The 18,074-nt window shown below is 40.2% G+C and overlaps 1 protein-coding gene across 4 annotated transcripts in view; it reads right to left on the reverse strand.

Moving 5' to 3' along the window:
- CPED1 (cadherin like and PC-esterase domain containing 1) overlaps positions 1–18,074 on the reverse strand; it is a 154,519-nt gene that overhangs the window by 92,591 nt on the left and 43,854 nt on the right. For all 4 annotated transcript variants that reach the window (XR_009728396.1, XM_061373017.1, XM_061373014.1 and 1 more), the window contains exons 6-7: positions 12,081–12,204; positions 10,482–10,650 (exon numbers count right to left, since the gene is read on the reverse strand). Coding sequence is in view for 3 of the 4 variants with exons in the window: in XM_061373017.1 (XP_061229001.1) it covers positions 10,482–10,650; positions 12,081–12,204 (293 nt within the window). In the remaining variant the exon portion in view is untranslated. The remainder of the gene's footprint in view (positions 1–10,481; positions 10,651–12,080; positions 12,205–18,074) is intronic.

Consider the following 18,074-nt stretch of genomic DNA (forward strand, 5'->3'; position numbering starts at 1 on the left):
GACATCACACTGTATTTTTAAGCCATAGAAAGTTTTCCACGTGTACTGCTATTCCATGAGTCTCTAGGGCAAAAGTGCCCCGGAACTGCTATTTATAAAGAGATTATCCAAATCCTCAGGTCATGCTTTATTTGCCTGGCACAACAGGCTGAAAGGGAGTCTGTGTTTCTCAAGGTCTGAGATCATCAAAGCTGTGTTTCTCCCATAGAGCAGTACAACAATTAAGAACAAAAAGCTACATGCTTTCCAAATCACTTCTGATTTAGATTAATCTACCAGTTAAACTGTCTCATTTCAGTTCCTGGTTCAGGCAAAAAACAGTTAATTAAACTGTTCATTTGACATTAAAAAAATAAAATGAAGACTCATTTCACCAAGGGGGACCTACATGGTGGTTCTTCAGCTGACTTTAACAACCATTTCCGGCATCTCTGCCAGATCCTGCACACCATACATATTCCTGTTAAACTGGCTTGCACCTTTTCTCTGTTTTCCTAAATCTGCAGTAGGCATTGAGGGGCTAAGTGAAAAAATGTGGAACACAAAAAAGTTACAGAATTTTATGAGGAGAAATGGGGATTATTGGAAGGAGGGGCAAAAGGGACAGAAAATCCTCATTATTCATTTTCTCCTCACTGTAAATAAATTCTTAAGCATCTGAACAAAAAGGATAAGCAATGCATATATTTTCTAGCAAGAACTGATGAAAGACAGGCTGATTTGCCCTGTCTGCACCCCTAGCGAGCTGTTGGCTATAATAGCCAACTGTTTCCAACACAATAGGCATTAAAATAAAACTGGCTTCGCCAAGGAACTGTCTTTTAGCTACAGCCCTCCTTAGCCAGACTAGAAAAGAAACATTGCTCAACAGGTTCTCATTAGGGGATATCAGGTTTTAGGACAATGTTTATTCTAAGCCAATGACTGAAAATAAATATTTAGTCAGGCTGGTTCAGGACCAGTGGAGACAAGAGATGAAAACTTCATGTTAAATTCCAATTCATGAAAAAAATGCTATTTAAACAAGTTCAAGTTAGTTTTGACTGCTACAGATCCAACAGGATTCTCAGCAACTGATGGGGAAAATGTAAACTATATGGATTAGGGGTGACAAAGTCTGAAAGCCTGCAACAGCCTCCAGTTCTTCTGAGTGCTCCCAACAAAGTTATATAAATATCTATGTTCAACTGCAGTATACAGAAGTCACTGAATTGAAGGTTTCTTCAGATGATCACCATTGACACTAGTTCTCTCACCTTCAGAAGAAACAGACGTGTCCAGCAAGATCCAATCTCATTGGATAAATCCCATTGATCGATCATGATTAAAAGCAGCATTGAATAGTAGAAAGATTACAGAATTGGCAAAACTGTTGGCAGTCACAGGAAGTTAGTCTGGGAGAAAGCTGACCTCTGGCTGGCAAATTTTCAAACAGAGGGATTACATTTTAGTAGGCTGTAAAACTTAACGTTGATATGCACATATATTATATACAATGACACCATTGTATACAGAATTGCAAGACTTCTCAGGAGCTGAAAGATGTTCATCCACATGCTGAATGCATATAGTTGGAGGTACATTCCACATATTTATGTAATTCTTGAAGGAAGTGTGTAAATGCAGCTAAGTTACATGGGTCAAGCACACATTTTCTGTAAAGGCAGAATGAACTAGGAATATTCTTGAGATTAATTTTAACTCATTGACCTTTTGCTCAAGGATAACTACTTCTGCTTTAGGATAGCCACTAATCAATATTAATTTTACAATGTTTTTTCTCTACCTGCTTTGGCATCCACCTTCTACAGTCTGCAGTCATTAAAGTAAGGTTTATGATCTCAGCAACATGGATCTCTTTGGCTCCTCAAAAATACACTGAACCAATAATGTAAGGCCTGAGGAAGACATCATTTCCCAAAGGAAATGCCACATTTACACTGGCACCGCTGAATGGAAATATTTTCCCATTGTGCAGAATGAAGATCTATTTTTCACCAGGCAGCTTTCCCCAGCCTCCCTGGAGCCAACAAATGGAAAAAAGAATTCTGATTTGAAAGCTTCATTCACAGAGTCATGGGGACTCAAGAAGAGTGGAAGCGCAGGCACCTGCAGGGCTGAATGCTGTAGTGACTGTAGTAACTCCCTTGAGAGAATTTTCCTCTGGCAATTTTTCTGCAAATTAATTTCTTAGGAGAGATGCTGGAGCAGCAAACTGGGGATTGCCCTGAGAAAGAATATAAAACCACACTGTAGGGATCTTTCTGGGATTACCTTCTATCTCAGTCCTAGCATAGCCTTGCCTCCTGATGAGATAAGAAATATTTTCTTCAACTAACCTTAGGAAAGGCACTCTTAAAAAAACTACCTTCGCTGGCTGCATTGATTAGCTTTCTGTTCACTGTTACAGGCACAACCCACATGAAGACAATTCACCCAGGTGTTAAAATTAGTGGAGGAATCCCACTGCATAAGACTACATTGCTTACATTTATGTGAGAGTGCCCTGGGTTCAGCAGTAGCAGTCATTTTTCTCCTTCTTAGTAGCTGGTGCAGTGCTGTGGTTTTGACTTTCGGCCTGGGAACAGCGCTGATAACACCGAAGTTTTTAGCTGTTGCTCAGTAATGTTTACTCTGACCAAGGACTTTTTGAGCCTCATGCTCTACCAGGAAGGAGGGGAAGCCGGGAGGAAGCAGAGACAGGACACCTGACCCAAACTAACCAAAGAGGTATTCCATACCACAGCATGTCATGCCCAGGGTGTAACTGAGAGTTACCTGGAAAGGCTGGTTCACAGCTTGGTCAGACTGGGCATCGATGGGTGGTATTGTATTCTCTTCCCTTGTTATTTCCCTTATCATTGTTATTATTGGTGGCAGCAGCAGTGATTTGTGTTATACCTTAGTTACTGGACTGTTCTTATCTCAGCCCGTGGGAGTTACATTTTTTCGATTCTCCTCCCCATCCCTCTGGGAGTGGGGGTGGGGGAAGAAAGTGGGGGAGTGAGCAAGAGGGCTGCATGGCTGACTTACGGCCTGGGCTTAAACCACGACAGAGACCTAAATGTCTAGGTCCTTTATATACCTCTGTGCAGAACACAGACACCTGAAGAGCATGATTTATGCCATCCTAAGGTAGACGCCTCAAAATGGTGACATTAATTGCAATTTAAAACTGCTCTGTTCCTCCAGTGGTTGTACAAGGAATCTAAATGAGACACTGACGACAGGCAGGAAATATGCCACAGGGGTGTTCACACAGCCTGCCCATGGACAAAAAAACCTGTGTGCCTGGGAGGATGTTTGTGCCAATCTTATCATGACAAAGAGGAAGGTGATCATCAGCAAGGTTAAACAGTAACCAGGAATTTACAAAGTGACTTTTGAAACAAGAAAGAAGTCAGCTTCAGAAATTATATAAAAGCAGCATGAAAACTTGTGGGGGGTGGGGGAACGGGGGACGGGGACAGGGGATGGGACTTTGGAGTGGAAACAGTAGCAGTCAAAACCTGATCAGGCACTGCCAGAAGTCAGCCCAGTAGTATCACAGCTTCTGCCTCCACTGCAGGGAATACTAGCGTAAGGGAAGGGCACAGGTCCTATGCGGGAACACATGAAATGGCACACACAGAACTGGAATCCCTGCTTAACCAAGGAGAGGTGCACGCAAGAATGGAAACTGCATCCAGGAGAGTTGGGGATGTTTGTAACCTGTGCTGCCTGTGGGAGAGGGTCTGGGTAAATGTAGGTAAGCAGGTAGGTGTTTCCGAGGGTATTTACAGAAAGATGTTTAGAAATGTGGAATGTTTATTAACATTTTTTAAGTGTCTGGTATAGTGGTTTACCTGTTCTGCTACTGAAATTTATAGTAAATGTATCATTATTTCTCATTGCCAGCTAATTGCATATCATTAATTAGCCACTTCTATGCTGGTTTTGCTTAAATACTGTGAATTCATCAATTTTACCTGCAACTGTATCTCACCTTTGGAGGTGTAGATGAGCTCTGAACTTACCAAAGAGGCAAGGAGAAAGAAGATAAGAGGCAACTGGGGCTAACAAGTAATTCAGTGTAATTTTGAGGTTTACATTTTGGGCTTTGATACATCAGACTTTATAGGATTTGTATGACTAGATTTTCAAAGGACTTTGCTGGTTTCCAGTTGTAGCCTTCAAAACTAGATTGCACACAAAGTTACCAGGAACATATCTGAAAGCAAGGTTTATGTCTGAGGAGCCAAAGCATAACCTTTGCTTTAAAGAAATTATGCTTTTTGAAGGAACAAAGGATGTCCTCTACAGATTGTCCTCTATGCATCATAGGCATTGCTCTCCTAATCTGGGTCAGCAGAGCCTCAAAAGACCTAAGGTAATTGCCTCTCCTTGAAAATAGCTGAGGATGTTTTCACTTGAATCAATTAAATCAATTCGTGCTAACTTTCAATATAGGTTCTGTACTCTCAGTTCATTTTTGTACATTAATTCTTCTTACTGGATCTATATTTGATGATTTTTCTTCATCAAGTCCAAATACTTTTGGTTAAGTAGTGATCCATGGATACAAAAATACTCTTTTAACACACAAATAAGAATCTCTTTAACTTTACATACAGAGTTATCTAAATAACTAAGATGTCGCAAGAATACTGAATGATTTCACATAGAAGGTTGGAAAAAGTATACTTTGCAATGAAGCCATTTCCCGTATTGCCTGCTAGCACAGGCAGAACTCTCCACCAATTACTGTATATAGAAAAACTTGTAAGTCATATAATGGGAGAAAACCATACCCATAATCAAAACAATGACTCTAGAATACATTACAGAGAAAACAGTACAGTAATTTATCACAGGTTTATAGTGTTAGCTTTAGGTAATTGTTTATTCCACCCCTGATTTATTGTTATGATATGCCATTTCTCTGCAGCTGTATCATGCCACTTGATGAAAGGACAAACCACAGTATTATTCAGCTATTTCACACAGTAATTTCCCCACTTATGTATGTTTTTTTCCTTTACAAAAGATTTTTTTAAAGATATCTCATTTAATAGTTCAGGACAAAAAAAATACAACCTCATACCTCAACACTTATAACTTTCATGGAGGAAAAAAGGCTATCTGAGACAGATTTTCTCTAAAGATCCTTGCTAGTAAGACTAAGCCTAAAGACAAAAAGCCACCTAATAAGCTTTAGCAACCACTAAATTAGGTCCTTTGACTACGGCTGAAGAATGGTTTCCCAACCCAGAATTGACTTAGTGGGAAAGTAAAGGTGATTTACTAACAGCACTTCCCAGCTCTCTGTGAGAAGCAAAAGTGTATTAGCTTCACTAAGGGAAGCTGGAAAGCAAAAAGGGAAAGATGAGAAGAATCAGGATAATGGGAGGTAGGTCTGAGAAAGCTGGGATCCATGGAGGGGTGTGCTTACAGAGCTGGCTGGATTGTACAGCCAGAGCAAGAGGATATATGAATCAGTAGAAAAGCAGAGAGCTAAGGGCCTAGGTAGTAATAGTGTAAAGACTTACTTATGACATATCCACATTATGAAAAATAATCAGCCTAGAGCTTTTACTAGCTAAACTTGGATGTTCGTAATGACAAGACCAGAAAAGAATGCTAGGAAGAATTTCACCTTTATTTATCCACTGCATAACAGATTGGCATGGACATGGGAAAGGTCAAGAAGTAAGGATTATTCATTATTTTCTTTCAAGAAAAGATTTAAGGATATTTCAAGGCCAGGTTGGATGAGGCCTTGGGTAATATGGTTTAGAGCGAGGTGTCCCTGCCCATGGCAGGGGGGTTGGAACTTGATGATCTTAAGGTCCTTTCCAACCCTAACTATTCTATGATTCTATGTTTCTATGATATGAAATTAAGTAATCAGGTCAAATTTTAAAACAAATATTCTTTCTTGAGCAACACATAGTCTGTGGAGTCTCATTGCTGCAAGATATTGGGAATACCAAAAGCACTAATGGGTTAAAAATTATAGTAAAGAATTGCATGGCATGAAAGTCCACTGTAGCTTATTAACCATAAATATATACATTCAACTTCCAATTTTGTGTTCCTAACCTTGCAGGTTACCAGAAATATCTCTAGTCTGCCTAGGGACTCACACTTTATGCTTGTCCTGTTACACAGATTCATGATGCTTTCTTGCCCAGCTGTTGCCAGAAACAGAACGTTAGACTAAGCATGTCTTTGATCTCCCCCAGTCCAGACAGACTTCTGTTCTTATGTCAGTGAAAGGAGAAATGATAGAGCTCTAGACACTATAAACGCAGAAAACAGAGATAGCATTTTCTTTATGCTCAGGAGACGAGCACTGTAGTATTCATTCTTGCTACCTGCAACAACAGTGAAATGTATATGCTAATTTCTTACATAATTGAAAGAACAAATTTAATTTTATTCCTAAATAACCTTGTAATTTAATGGATTAAGAGTTGATGCCAATTTTATTTATTTGCTCCTGCTAAGTAGCAGGGCAAGCATATGCAATTCAAAGAGAAAACAAAGGGAAAAAAATTCTGAGCCTTTCTGCTGTTTCTAAGCGGTTTGCTCTTTATCGGCATGTCTTTTCCAATCTAGCTGATTCTGACTCTATGCATCCTGATGTCCGTGGCTATTACTTGAAGTAGTATCAAAACTGGCCACTTGAGGGCAATACTGTAACTGAATCGTCACAGTGTTCGGTTCTCCGCCAGAATTGCACAACATATTAAAAGACGTATTGCCTGGATAGGTGAGGGTCCCGTTTTATTTGCATATATGTTAAGTAAAAAATATATTTCTCTTTACTCAAGTTTCCAAATGCTTAATACACAGAGAGAGAATTTCAGTGGTAGTTATAGTGACTTATATCACAGCAAGCTTAACAGCAAACTGCTTTAATAAATTTACTTCACTGCACAACTGGAAAATCACTTAAAAGCACAGTTTCAACTGAGCATATCGAGGATTATGCAAGAGCAGCAGTCAAAGAATTCAAATCCAGGAGGTACCTGACTGTCTATTTTGGGTGAGCAGGGGCTGTGGGTAGTGGCCAACAGCACAGAAGAACCTTCCAAGGTGACGCAGGATGTGGCACCACTACAGTCCACAAAAGTGCATCCCTTCATTAAGAACTGGGACCAGGTTGTGAAAGGTTAATAGGAGGGCAAAAGGAGCACTTCACAGTGTGTTAAACCTTGAGATACTTAATCATAAATGACTGTTTTGCACACCAGCTTCTATAAAACAGAAAATTATTGCAGGGTCAGCCTTCTGCTCAAGAGACCTGCATAATGCTGATTAACGCAAATGGAATTATTGCATATGTTGACAGAGACCCACCCTTTGATTGGTACCTTATGCAAAATAGAAAGCTTCCATTTCATTATTAATTTTTCAATGCACAGATGGTCTAAATAAAGGGTTTCCAAATTTCCTCAAGGAAATAAGGCTATTATGCAAGTCTCACTCCAAAACATTCATGTGGCAGAAAGCCATTCTCTCCCCTGTACCTCCTGAATCTTCTCATCCAGGGCATAAATCTAGAGATGCACTTTTCCTACCCCTTGACTACACACAAAATCCTCATGCCAGCTCAGAATATTCCTTTTTTTTTGCTTTCTGAACCGAGATACTAAAATATGTATAATCCAAAGAAAACCTGGCAGCTGGTGAACAAAACACACTTGAACTCTTCCTGAACTGCCATTTGGCCAATGCTTATTGAAGGCGTCATTCTGAAGCCTTGCCACTATGATTAGGATAAGTAAATATGAGTTGTAAAAACCATTCACAATAGTTTACTAACAAGCAGTGGAGAAGGCAATATTATTTAATTCATTAAACTCAAGGTTTCTCTTTACACAGCTTCTCTTAATAATTTGAAATCATCTGGTACCCCATCTCCAGTCTTCTTAGAAGTTTCTCCTTTGTATATACCACACTCTGGTTACTTCTAGCAACTCTAAAGGATTGTTGTACATATGGGATCAAATTAAACTTAATATAATAAGTTTGTGATAGTTATGTTATAACCAAGTTAACCAGAACTGGGGATGAGTTTCTTATGAGTTTCTTTCTTATAGTCTAATTATACTGGTAAGAAAATTTGTTGACTAGAAACCTATATACACTGAGGAGGTCCCAAATTATTGTGCAACATTACTGAAAGCAGCACATCCATAACTGCAATGCAGTAGATAAAAATTATTCTCATATGTTCATTTTAAAAAAAGAATACAGTCAGCTGCTTTTGGGGAAAAACATATTGAACACTAGGAAATCTTTCCAGACCAAAGTCTCCTTTATAGGTGTGTTCAGTCCCCAGTGACACCAATGGGTATTCTTGTCAGTCAGTGGGAGAACAGGTCTTTAAAGACACTTTCGGTCTTTACTATTGACAGGTTGGAGCTTGACAACCTAACAAGCAGTTTTCCTTCCTGCACAGTGGAGTTGGCAGAAACTGAAAGCTCTTAGTAGTTTCAGTTTTTTAGGACCAGGTTCCTCAGCTGATGCAAAAGTACGTAGCTCCACTGGCTGCTGTGGGAGAGGAGATCACTCTGCTGGCACTGTAAATGCTACTGGCAACAAGTGACAGCTACATGAAGTTGATGAGAAACTTGATGTAACGTCATCCCAAAGGACATCAGTGGTTGAAATCAAGCCTTCTTTCAAGCACTGTTTGCTGACTGATGATCTGCCTGATGCCTCTGCACCAAGCACAGAAGCCTCTTTATGATTTTCCCAGCAGTGCTTCCTGGCCACTCCATGAATTCTCAGTGTCCCACTTCTCTGGAAGATTCACTGACTCCTCCCATGTTCTTTACAGGGCATACTGTTCATGCTGAGAGACAGCCTTACACACCCCACATTTCATCATTTTGTTAATCTTCATTTCAATCTATACATCACTCCAAATGCGCTTTCTGTGGTGCCTACTTTTTGTTTATTTCTTGCCATTTTGACAAGTCTGTGTAAAGCTGTGGAAGATACAACACCACAGCAACGGTAACCAGATTGGAACTACTGTAGATGTGCTGCTCTTTCTATCTATCACGTTTATTGCTGCTTCAGCTGCCAAAGTGCTCTATAAATGGTGGCTGGTGCCCCAGTCAGCAGACTTCACTCAGTGGGGATTATTTCAGAGTCATATCACAATTACTAATGACTACTAGCCTTTAAAGTAGTCCCTTCTTCAGCAGCAATGGTGAAGCTGCTGGACATTGTGCCATTTTAATAAACATAAAATTGAACCCCAAGTTTTGAAAGCGAGTGACCATTAATCTTAACAGAAGAAAATAAATGGCTATCTCCATAGGCTTCCATGGCTTCTGAGGGGGGGTGAAGAAAAAGAAGTAGGTTCATCTCACCTCATTTTGGCTATCTAGAATTTGGTATGTTCTCTAAGCATGTGATAACCCACAGAAAGAAGCAGACACTCTTAGCAGGAAACTCATCTCATTCCAAAATTAGTGTCTAAATGGGATGGGACGATTTGTTCGCTAGGAATGTCTGCTTCTCCAATAACTAGAATTAGAATGAGCTTACACTAGCCACTTAACTTTGAGAGAGCTAAAATTGTAGAACATACCAAATGGCTGGCACCATTGAGAGTCCTGACTGCGACACCTCAACGCTCACTGATCCAAAGCCTAGACCTGCTCCTGCCCCAAGAGGGCTACACAGGCAAGGTGCACCCATCCTCAGGTGGCTGCTGCAGGAGCTGATCTATGCAGTATCAAGAAATCACTGCCACTTTGTGACCTTATTCCTCAAAAGGAAAGGAGCAGCTGCATCACCACAGCTCCTTCATGAACTGCTGTGTTGCAGGCACAGTTCCTTGCTAAAGAACCAAAGGAATGGGAAGGCATGCTTGGAAATCCATAGAACCGCTGAGCAAACTAGATGTGGAGAGAGAGGGTGTCTCTCCAGGCACTTGGAGATGTCCAGAGTTAATTCATGTGAAACATCCTTCTTCATAAAACTGAGACCATGGGAGGCCCACCCTCTCCATTGAATACTTCCCCTTATTTAGAAGTACCCTGACCTTCCTCCATTCTGTTTTACTACACCTATAAAAGAAAATCCAAACAAACTATTTAAAATATTTACTTTCCTTTTTTACAACACTGTCAATATCCGGGCAAAAAAATGTTACTGCATGACAGGACCCCCACTGCCGTGCTTTAAAGAAAACTCCAGCCTTGCAATTGCTGTCAAATGTCACCAATAAAAACATGCTCTGAGGCAAGCAAATCCCATGCCCTGACTGACCAGGAAACTCTTCCCTGCCCTTCCCAGCTCTTCATGAAGCAAACCCTGCTCACTCTGAGAAATGAAAGCTGTACACGAGTAGAATATTCACTATCAGCTGTGGACTGCAAATAAAGAGGGAGTAAAAGAAAAGAAATGTATTATCTGGTTTTCTGTCTCAGTAATTTGCCTGAAAGATGGAAAAAATGGGAAATGAAATGTTTTACCTTTACAGAAAAATGCTTCTTCTTGGGTGGATGCCAGACAGTGGTGGTTGAATGAATGAATGCTCGCAGAGGTGTTAAAGATGTCACAAGCACATACGCTTTGATGATGACAGAAAGGTCTTGAGCTTTAAGGATGTCCTTGTGGTAGGGTGAACCTGATACATGATTCCTGGAAAGTAATAAAAATACACAGCTTTAATGAAGTGCTTTTGCAAATGAGGAAAATGAACTATAAGAATTTGATGAAATTGTGAAATTATCAGAAATGGGAAATTAACCTTTTTTTCCTCCAATTTAAGCAATACAGCAGATAAAACCAAGCAGGCTGGAAGAAATCATTACATCAAGTCTTTTTATTGATTTCAGTATTTTTAAATCCTATTTTCCATACATAGAAAATAACTATGTTAGGAGGGAGTTACATTTGAGAGTATATAGGGATAAATGCATTGTCGGCGTATTGGAATTGTTGCAATACAACCTGGGACATTCAGAGTGAAGGTAAAAACATTAAAGAAATCCAAGTAGCTTAAACAACCAATGTGCATTTAAAACAGATTTAAAACTGATTTACAGTAAATTCAGAAAAAAAAAAGAAAAAGAAAGAAAACTACAGAAAGATTGCACTACTGTTAGCACTTTCTTCAATGTAATAAAGAGACAGATATATGCAGTACTCCATGTTTTCCCTAATGAAAGCCACAAATTATGATTCCAAATATTGTGAAAGACTATGACACCAAGGAATAACCCCATAATCAATCAGATAATCATAAAACAGTTGTGAAAGCTAACTGTGTCTTGGAAGTGATGTGGCTCTCCAGATACTGGTCTACAAGCTCCCATAGTCCACACAAAAGGAATCAGCCATGCTTGTTACTGGAGGAAATCTGAGCTATATTTAGGCCTATTCACAAATGTGGTTATTATTCTGACTGTTAAAATCTTCAACTATTAGTCTACCCAAAGCAAACGCAATGAGGAGATGACTATACAAATTATGGGTCTCTGAGACTGATTCCTGATAAAAGACAGGTCTCCTTTCCCATTTCTGTGTAATCTTGTTAAGGAAGTTTAATAATATCGTCTTCAAGAGACCTTTCTCTCCCCTGGGCAGAATGGTAGGTCCTCAGCGCATAAAATTTGAGAGATGCTGTAACATAGGAAACAGCACATGGACAGCAAGCTCTCCAACCAGTAACATCTTTCGTATTTCATTGGAAGGGTCTCTGTGCAAAGGACTACATGTGTATGTCTGTCACAGGGGCAAGGCAAGGATGGGAGCAGGAAACAGCTCAGCCACCATGAGACCTAAACATTCAGGTGTGTCTCTGAGTCTGTATTTATCTGCCTAGGTGTTTCAGTGCCCTTCACACTTAGCTGTTCACACACAAAACGTGCAAGCTTGGCTAGTACAGAAACAAACATGAAAGTACAGGCTATGCAATACATCCGACTGCTCCATCTGCTGTGGTCTCCTCTGTTGCTATGTTCTGTGTCCCTGACTCCCAGACAATTGCAGGACGCAGCACTCTGGTTTCTGCAGGTGGTATATCATTAGCTTACAGCTGTGTCCTCCTGCTTTGCTTCTACTAGTACCTTGGATGGGAACCATGCATCTTGTCAGCGCTTTTGCTGCCCTGGGACACGTTGCTTGCGGTGCTGGCTCGTGACATCCCAGGCTGGCTGGAACACTCTGAGGTGACAACTGGGAGCTGCAGGTCTGAAAAAGCATGGAGGAGATGAGAAAGAAAGTCAACAGAGAATTGAAAGCAGCAGTCAACTCCTACTGTTAAGGATAAAATGTGTGAGCACAATAGGTAGAGAGGAGCATCAGCCAAAACTGTAGTATAAGAAATGCTGAGAATATAATCCCTTTGGATCTGCTAGAAGAGAGCTTTACACCTACCAAGCACACCCTTCCAGCTGCTAGCCCAGAGGCTTAGCTGAAACTCCCACATTATAGGTGAGTGCATGAGTGCTGCATACAAGAAGTGTTCCCTTCCCCCTTCTTCCACACAGAAATTCTTAATTTCTCAATATAAAATACCAAAACTTTGTTTCTCAAGTAGGTCTAATTACAATAATGGGGATAAGAAATTTGACTAAAGACCAAGAGGCTTTACCGCTGTGATCACACAGGCAGCTCAGTGAATAACCACATGTCCTTGCTTCCAAGTTCACTGTTTAAAGGCTGCATTTCGTAGCTGCTGAAATCTATGGGAGGTTTAGTTCTGCCACCACATGCAGTGGGAGCAGGAATGAAGTACCAGATTCCTCAAGATTACTGAGGCATGTGACTATTAATAGTAATCAAAATATTGTGATGTGAGATCAGTCAATGGGTGGTATGTATTTTCTGCTTTTACTGTGCTGATAAAAAGAGCCCTTATGTCATTATTTCATGTAGCATGCTTTTCATTAACTCTAACACACCTCACATTTCAAGTTCTTAAGTAATAGTCAGGGAGAAGTCAAGCTGTTCACATTATTCCCAAACCTTGTTACTTATCTTTTTAATGACATACTGCATCACGCTAATGATACGAATTTATTCGTATAACTTCTCTTTCAAAGTGTGCACTCTAGACTGTGGTACATAAAATGAAAAGTAAAACTGAAGTTGTATTGTTGATGATGTTGTGAGCAGCCATTCAAGGAAAAGGACTATTTTCATACAGATCCTGTTAAAACGACATTGTGATTGTCCGTGTTTATCAGCTGTTCATCAGACAAGCTCAGTTCAGTCTTCCAAGCTCAACTGGGATCTAAAATTAATCTGGTCCTCTGCCTTACATGCACCATTTAGCAGGATTAAATGCTTTACTAATAAAGACCAGGCATTTATTAATATAACACCTCATGTTCAGATTATACTCTCACTGGCATCTTTGTGTTGAGTTATGCATTATAGCCAGTCTGGACTTTAAGTGACTAGCTAGCTGTTTGTTGCTAGTACAGAGACAGAACAGGCTACTTTCTGCCTACTTGGCTGTGCAGTGATCACAGGAATAAACCAGTAAAAATCCCATTAAGTCTTTCATTTAACAGACTTGCTTCTGAATATGCACAGGGAGCAGATCTGATAAATCAAGTGCTTTTTTTCCCCGTATCTGCTTTATGAAGACACTACAGCATTTCACTATGGCAATTTCCACCCCTAAAGAGACAACAGCATTTCACCACACCAATCAGCAATGATCCCACAGCACCATTTTAGTTTCCTAACTGAAGTGCTGATATTAGCAAAATAGTATTCGTAGGCTTTGTCTTTAGGCAATGGAGACAGAGACCAGTTCTTGGAGCACTAAGAGAAATACTGAACTGAACTGTTATCTGAAAGGGTGTTTTTTCACCAACGGTGCCAGAAAACTAAGTTAGTTAGTTGCAGCTGCAAATAATTGCCAGAGTGTAAATTTTAATCAGACGGCTTTTGTGTTCAGGAAAAAAGCGAATTATTAAAACACATAAAGGCCTTCCACAGTGCAAAGGTGACTTCAGAGCTCTTTTTCTGATTTATTCTCACATTGGTAAAAAGGCAAGACACAGTGCTCAGCTCTCTATGATGTTATGGAGCCAAGCCCTGTTCTTGGTACTACAGCATATCCTGCAGTGCCCAGCACATCCTGGGAAAAGCCCAGCACTGCAAGACTCTGGAATTTAAATCTCACGGCCTAGATCCTCAATCACAAGATACTGATCTGTTGACCATGAGTAGGATCAAAGTCACATAAAATGCAGTGAAGCCCAAGACAGCACTCCAAGCTATGCCCTGCCAATGCTGCTTATGAGGGCAGACGAGAGAGAGGCAGTTGTACCACACAGCACACAACTGAGAGGAGGTAGAACTGTGCTTCCAGACCACGCTCCCTGTAACTTTTGCACCTTTTACATCAGGCCACACCTATGTGATGACATTAACAGAACCACGAAAGGACAAGAATGACAGTTCTTCTCAGATGATCATCTGAAAGCCAAATTACATCAAAGGTGCACATTCTTCAGCAGTTGCTTTAGGTAAAATGACCATAATGTCGAGAAAAGGGAAATGCACAAAGCATAATTTTCTTATTTCAGAGAAAGCAAATGTTTCACTGAAAATAAGAACAGGGCAGCAGAGAAAGGCTGTTCAGCTCATTACTTAAGAGAAAATAAGACTGTCTTTCCCTTTTTAAAATATCATTTTAATGGTGTTGCTAAGGCAACAAGTAACCAATATGGCATTAAGTCACAAGACAGAATTTGAAAAGAATGAGGTGAGGCTTGTACCTATATTTATCCCTCTTAAATGAGAGGTTTAGCTGTTCTAGAGAAATAGGAAAGATTACTTAGACATTAATTCATTTGTCACTACCAAGCGGACCATTTACTGGAGCTGGATATAACAAATTAAAAAAAAATTAAAATGGGTAGGGGCAGATGACAACATAAGTGTAATAAAATTCAGCAACTACTGCGTAGAAGTTCATCAGTACTGCCCTAAGTCACTGTAAACTGCCTCAATATTAAAGAAAAAAATGGAACCTGTGATCTCTTAAAGAAGAGAAGGTTAAACAAGTTCAGGGTGTTGGTGATTAGCAACAAGAACTAAAAATGGGGCAATGCTGGTAAATTATTCCTCGTGCTATACAGAGCATCATGTTTGCATGGTGCCTTACACGGCTCTGTTGATTTTGTGTTAGCATCCACTTGGAGAGAGCCAATTGCAAGGTGGCTGGAAGGAGGTGGAGGGGGAGTAAGACTGCCACAAGGTGCTTGCTCCTTTGGGATGACACACAGCATGTACACCATCAGACAGAGTTAACAGGGAGTGCCAGTCCTTCACTTTGGTAATTCTACTCCCAGTAATCAATGAATGCAATTACTGTTATAATAAAGAGACCTTAGTAGTGCTGAGCTGCAGCACACTCAGCTGCATCAGTTCTCATGGCAACTCTTCACCTGCTCTTGTACTCAAAAGCAGTAACAGTGTTTATTAGAGCTGTAAATTTGCTAATCAACGTTATCATCAATAAAAACAAGCCTGCAGTGCCTTCACTGTTTGCAGTAATTGCCATGTATTTCCATCTTGAAATCACTCTACAAGCTGTTGTTAATTAACCAGTCCTTTTGAAGTACACAAATAACATCAGCATTTTATAACAGAAGAGGTGAGGCAGGCTCAGCAGTTGTGTGTCAGGCAACTTGGGAAATCAAGTTAGAAAGAGTCCCAGCATCCCACTGGCATGTCCAGATTACATCCTCTCTTTCAAAAATCCAAATCCTAACATCAGTAATGTTTGTTGCAGACTCTAAAGATCAAAAGAAAGAAGACATAAACTAGAAAATAATATTTTTCCTTCAAAGTGGCTATGCAGTAACTGAAATGCTGTTTTTTTATGAGGACAAGCTACAGGCTTTGCCACAAGTACCTTTTGCTCCTGTCACTTGAGGTAATCCAGAGTAAAGCAAAGGACCTAAGGCTGGATACCTGCTTTCACTTAAGAAAAAAAAAAAAAGCTTCACTTCCTCAGAAGAAGCTTCTTATGCTGACATCTGAAATGATACCATTGTAAACACCGACAAACACCACCACTTTCCCTCTGCATAGGGTGTTCTCCATGACACCATTTTGATGGGTAAGGAAGCCGCTACAAGCTCTCAGCTGGATTCACACATTAGCCCTCTAACCACAGCAATGGGTAAAACATAGATCTGAGATATAGGAACATCTGGGGGCCATGTGTAAAAAGGAGGTATAAGGTCCACCAAAGCAAGTCAACACCTCTAGTTCAAAAAACAAAATAAGCATGTCTTTGTCACATGAACTGGTGGTAGATATTGTTCTGTCAACTGTGATCTCTCAAAGTACCAGAGTCAAACAGATCAGTTGACAGTGAAAACTGATATCTAATGCAGCAGCTACACTGGCAACTAATGAGGCCTTTCAAGTATTTTACACAGCTATGACTTCTTGCTCCCTCTCCCCCCATCTCCAGCTCCCAAGTTATTTACTTGACTTTGGCTCAGAGTTCTGAAGTGTAACATGAGACTAAACACATACACAATAAAGAATAGCTGATTTAAGAGTTACAACATGTGGCTGAGCAAAAGGCTTACCAACAGCTAGAAATACATTTGGGCAAATTAAGACTTCCTGGAGGAGAGCCAGGTCAGTGTTGACACTGCTGCAGCCATGTGGGCTGCTGGTAAATGGAACACTTATGTTAACATGCACATCTGGTGATTGCAAAGGTAAAGAATTCATCAGAAAACCCTACTGGTTGAACTAAGTTAGTAACACTCAACTGAAAGAAACGGAAACAGAATATGAATGAGAATGCGTCCTCTTCTTTATTCTTCCTTTTATAGTATGCTTTGATGTTATAAGGAGGGTTATGATAATGTTTTATTTGTTAATTTTATTTTACTTTGTTCAAGATCAAATAGGCTATATTTTATGTACTTCAAACATGGAGCAAGAAACAATTAAAACTATTGTCTACCAGGAAAAGGTCATTTTGCTTCTAAACTGCCCATCAACTGTCAGATCTGTTAGAAATGTTTCATGACTGACTGAACTACCTTGGGAGCTCCTGGTTGCTTAATGAAGCCCAAAGCTTGAGACAGGATCAAATGCAACTAAGGTGCTGTGCTTTGTTCTGAGCCCAGCACATTTCTCATTACTTTTATATAGGACAGTGTAAGCTTAGCACACTTGTTCTTGCAGTCTTCATCCAATTGCTTGTCTTTTTAGCAGGAAAAACATTGCTTTAGAACATGAAAGTACATTAACCCTGAAATCAGCACATTAATCTCCTGAAAAACAGGAGACTTTCCACCTGCACAGAAGCCATCTGAACCTCTTCCTAGGTTCTCATAGTGGTAGTCTTTCTCTAGCAGTAGCCTGAATTCTCTCACAGAGGAAAGAAGGAGAATAATAATCACCTCATGTCATTTTTCGCAGTTTCTGCAGCAGTGTTCAAGAAGGACTGAAGCAGGTCCTCGGTGTCAGCCTTACAAGTTTGCTCTCTGACAAGCCATCTGAGCGAGTTTGAAGAACTTCATATTGCACCCTGTGCTGAGACCATCCATCTGCCTGACCGGTGTGGGCTGCTGGAGCACAAAGAGCTGATTTCTGATACAGACCTGGCAAGCTGCATTGCTACAACCTGGTCCTTTTCTAGTATTTGCAACTGGGCAATTTTCCAGCATTTGTAGGTTGGAAAGGTGTGTTAAGCAGCTGCAAAGATTGCTTCACATCAGGAGATGCTTAAAAATCTTTCATAGAATCTTAGGCGTCTCCAGGCCTATGAAATTTTGATCCAAATAAAGCATAACCAGTACCTTTTGCTCAGTCATTTATAGCCACCTTGTCAGCTGCATTAAAAGTGCATGTTTTTCATTTTTCAGTGTTAATTTTGGAGGATGGATTATTTCAGATGAACTACTGCCATACATGCCTCGAGGCTTGTCACAGAAAGCAGACCTATTCTATTAATTGCTTCCTGTAATCCTTTGACCTATTGGAAGAAAAGACTCTGAAACAAAGACTAGTACTCTCCTCTGGCTTTCACATTATGCCTTGAGGTTGCTAAAAAAAGAGAGAGAACC

Source organism: Neopsephotus bourkii, unplaced genomic scaffold (genome assembly GCF_033783945.1).
Source record: "Neopsephotus bourkii isolate Nb327-2 ecotype Australia unplaced genomic scaffold, CSIRO-AGI_Nbou_v1 NB_1624, whole genome shotgun sequence".
Lineage (NCBI taxonomy): Eukaryota > Metazoa > Chordata > Aves > Psittaciformes > Psittacidae > Neopsephotus > Neopsephotus bourkii.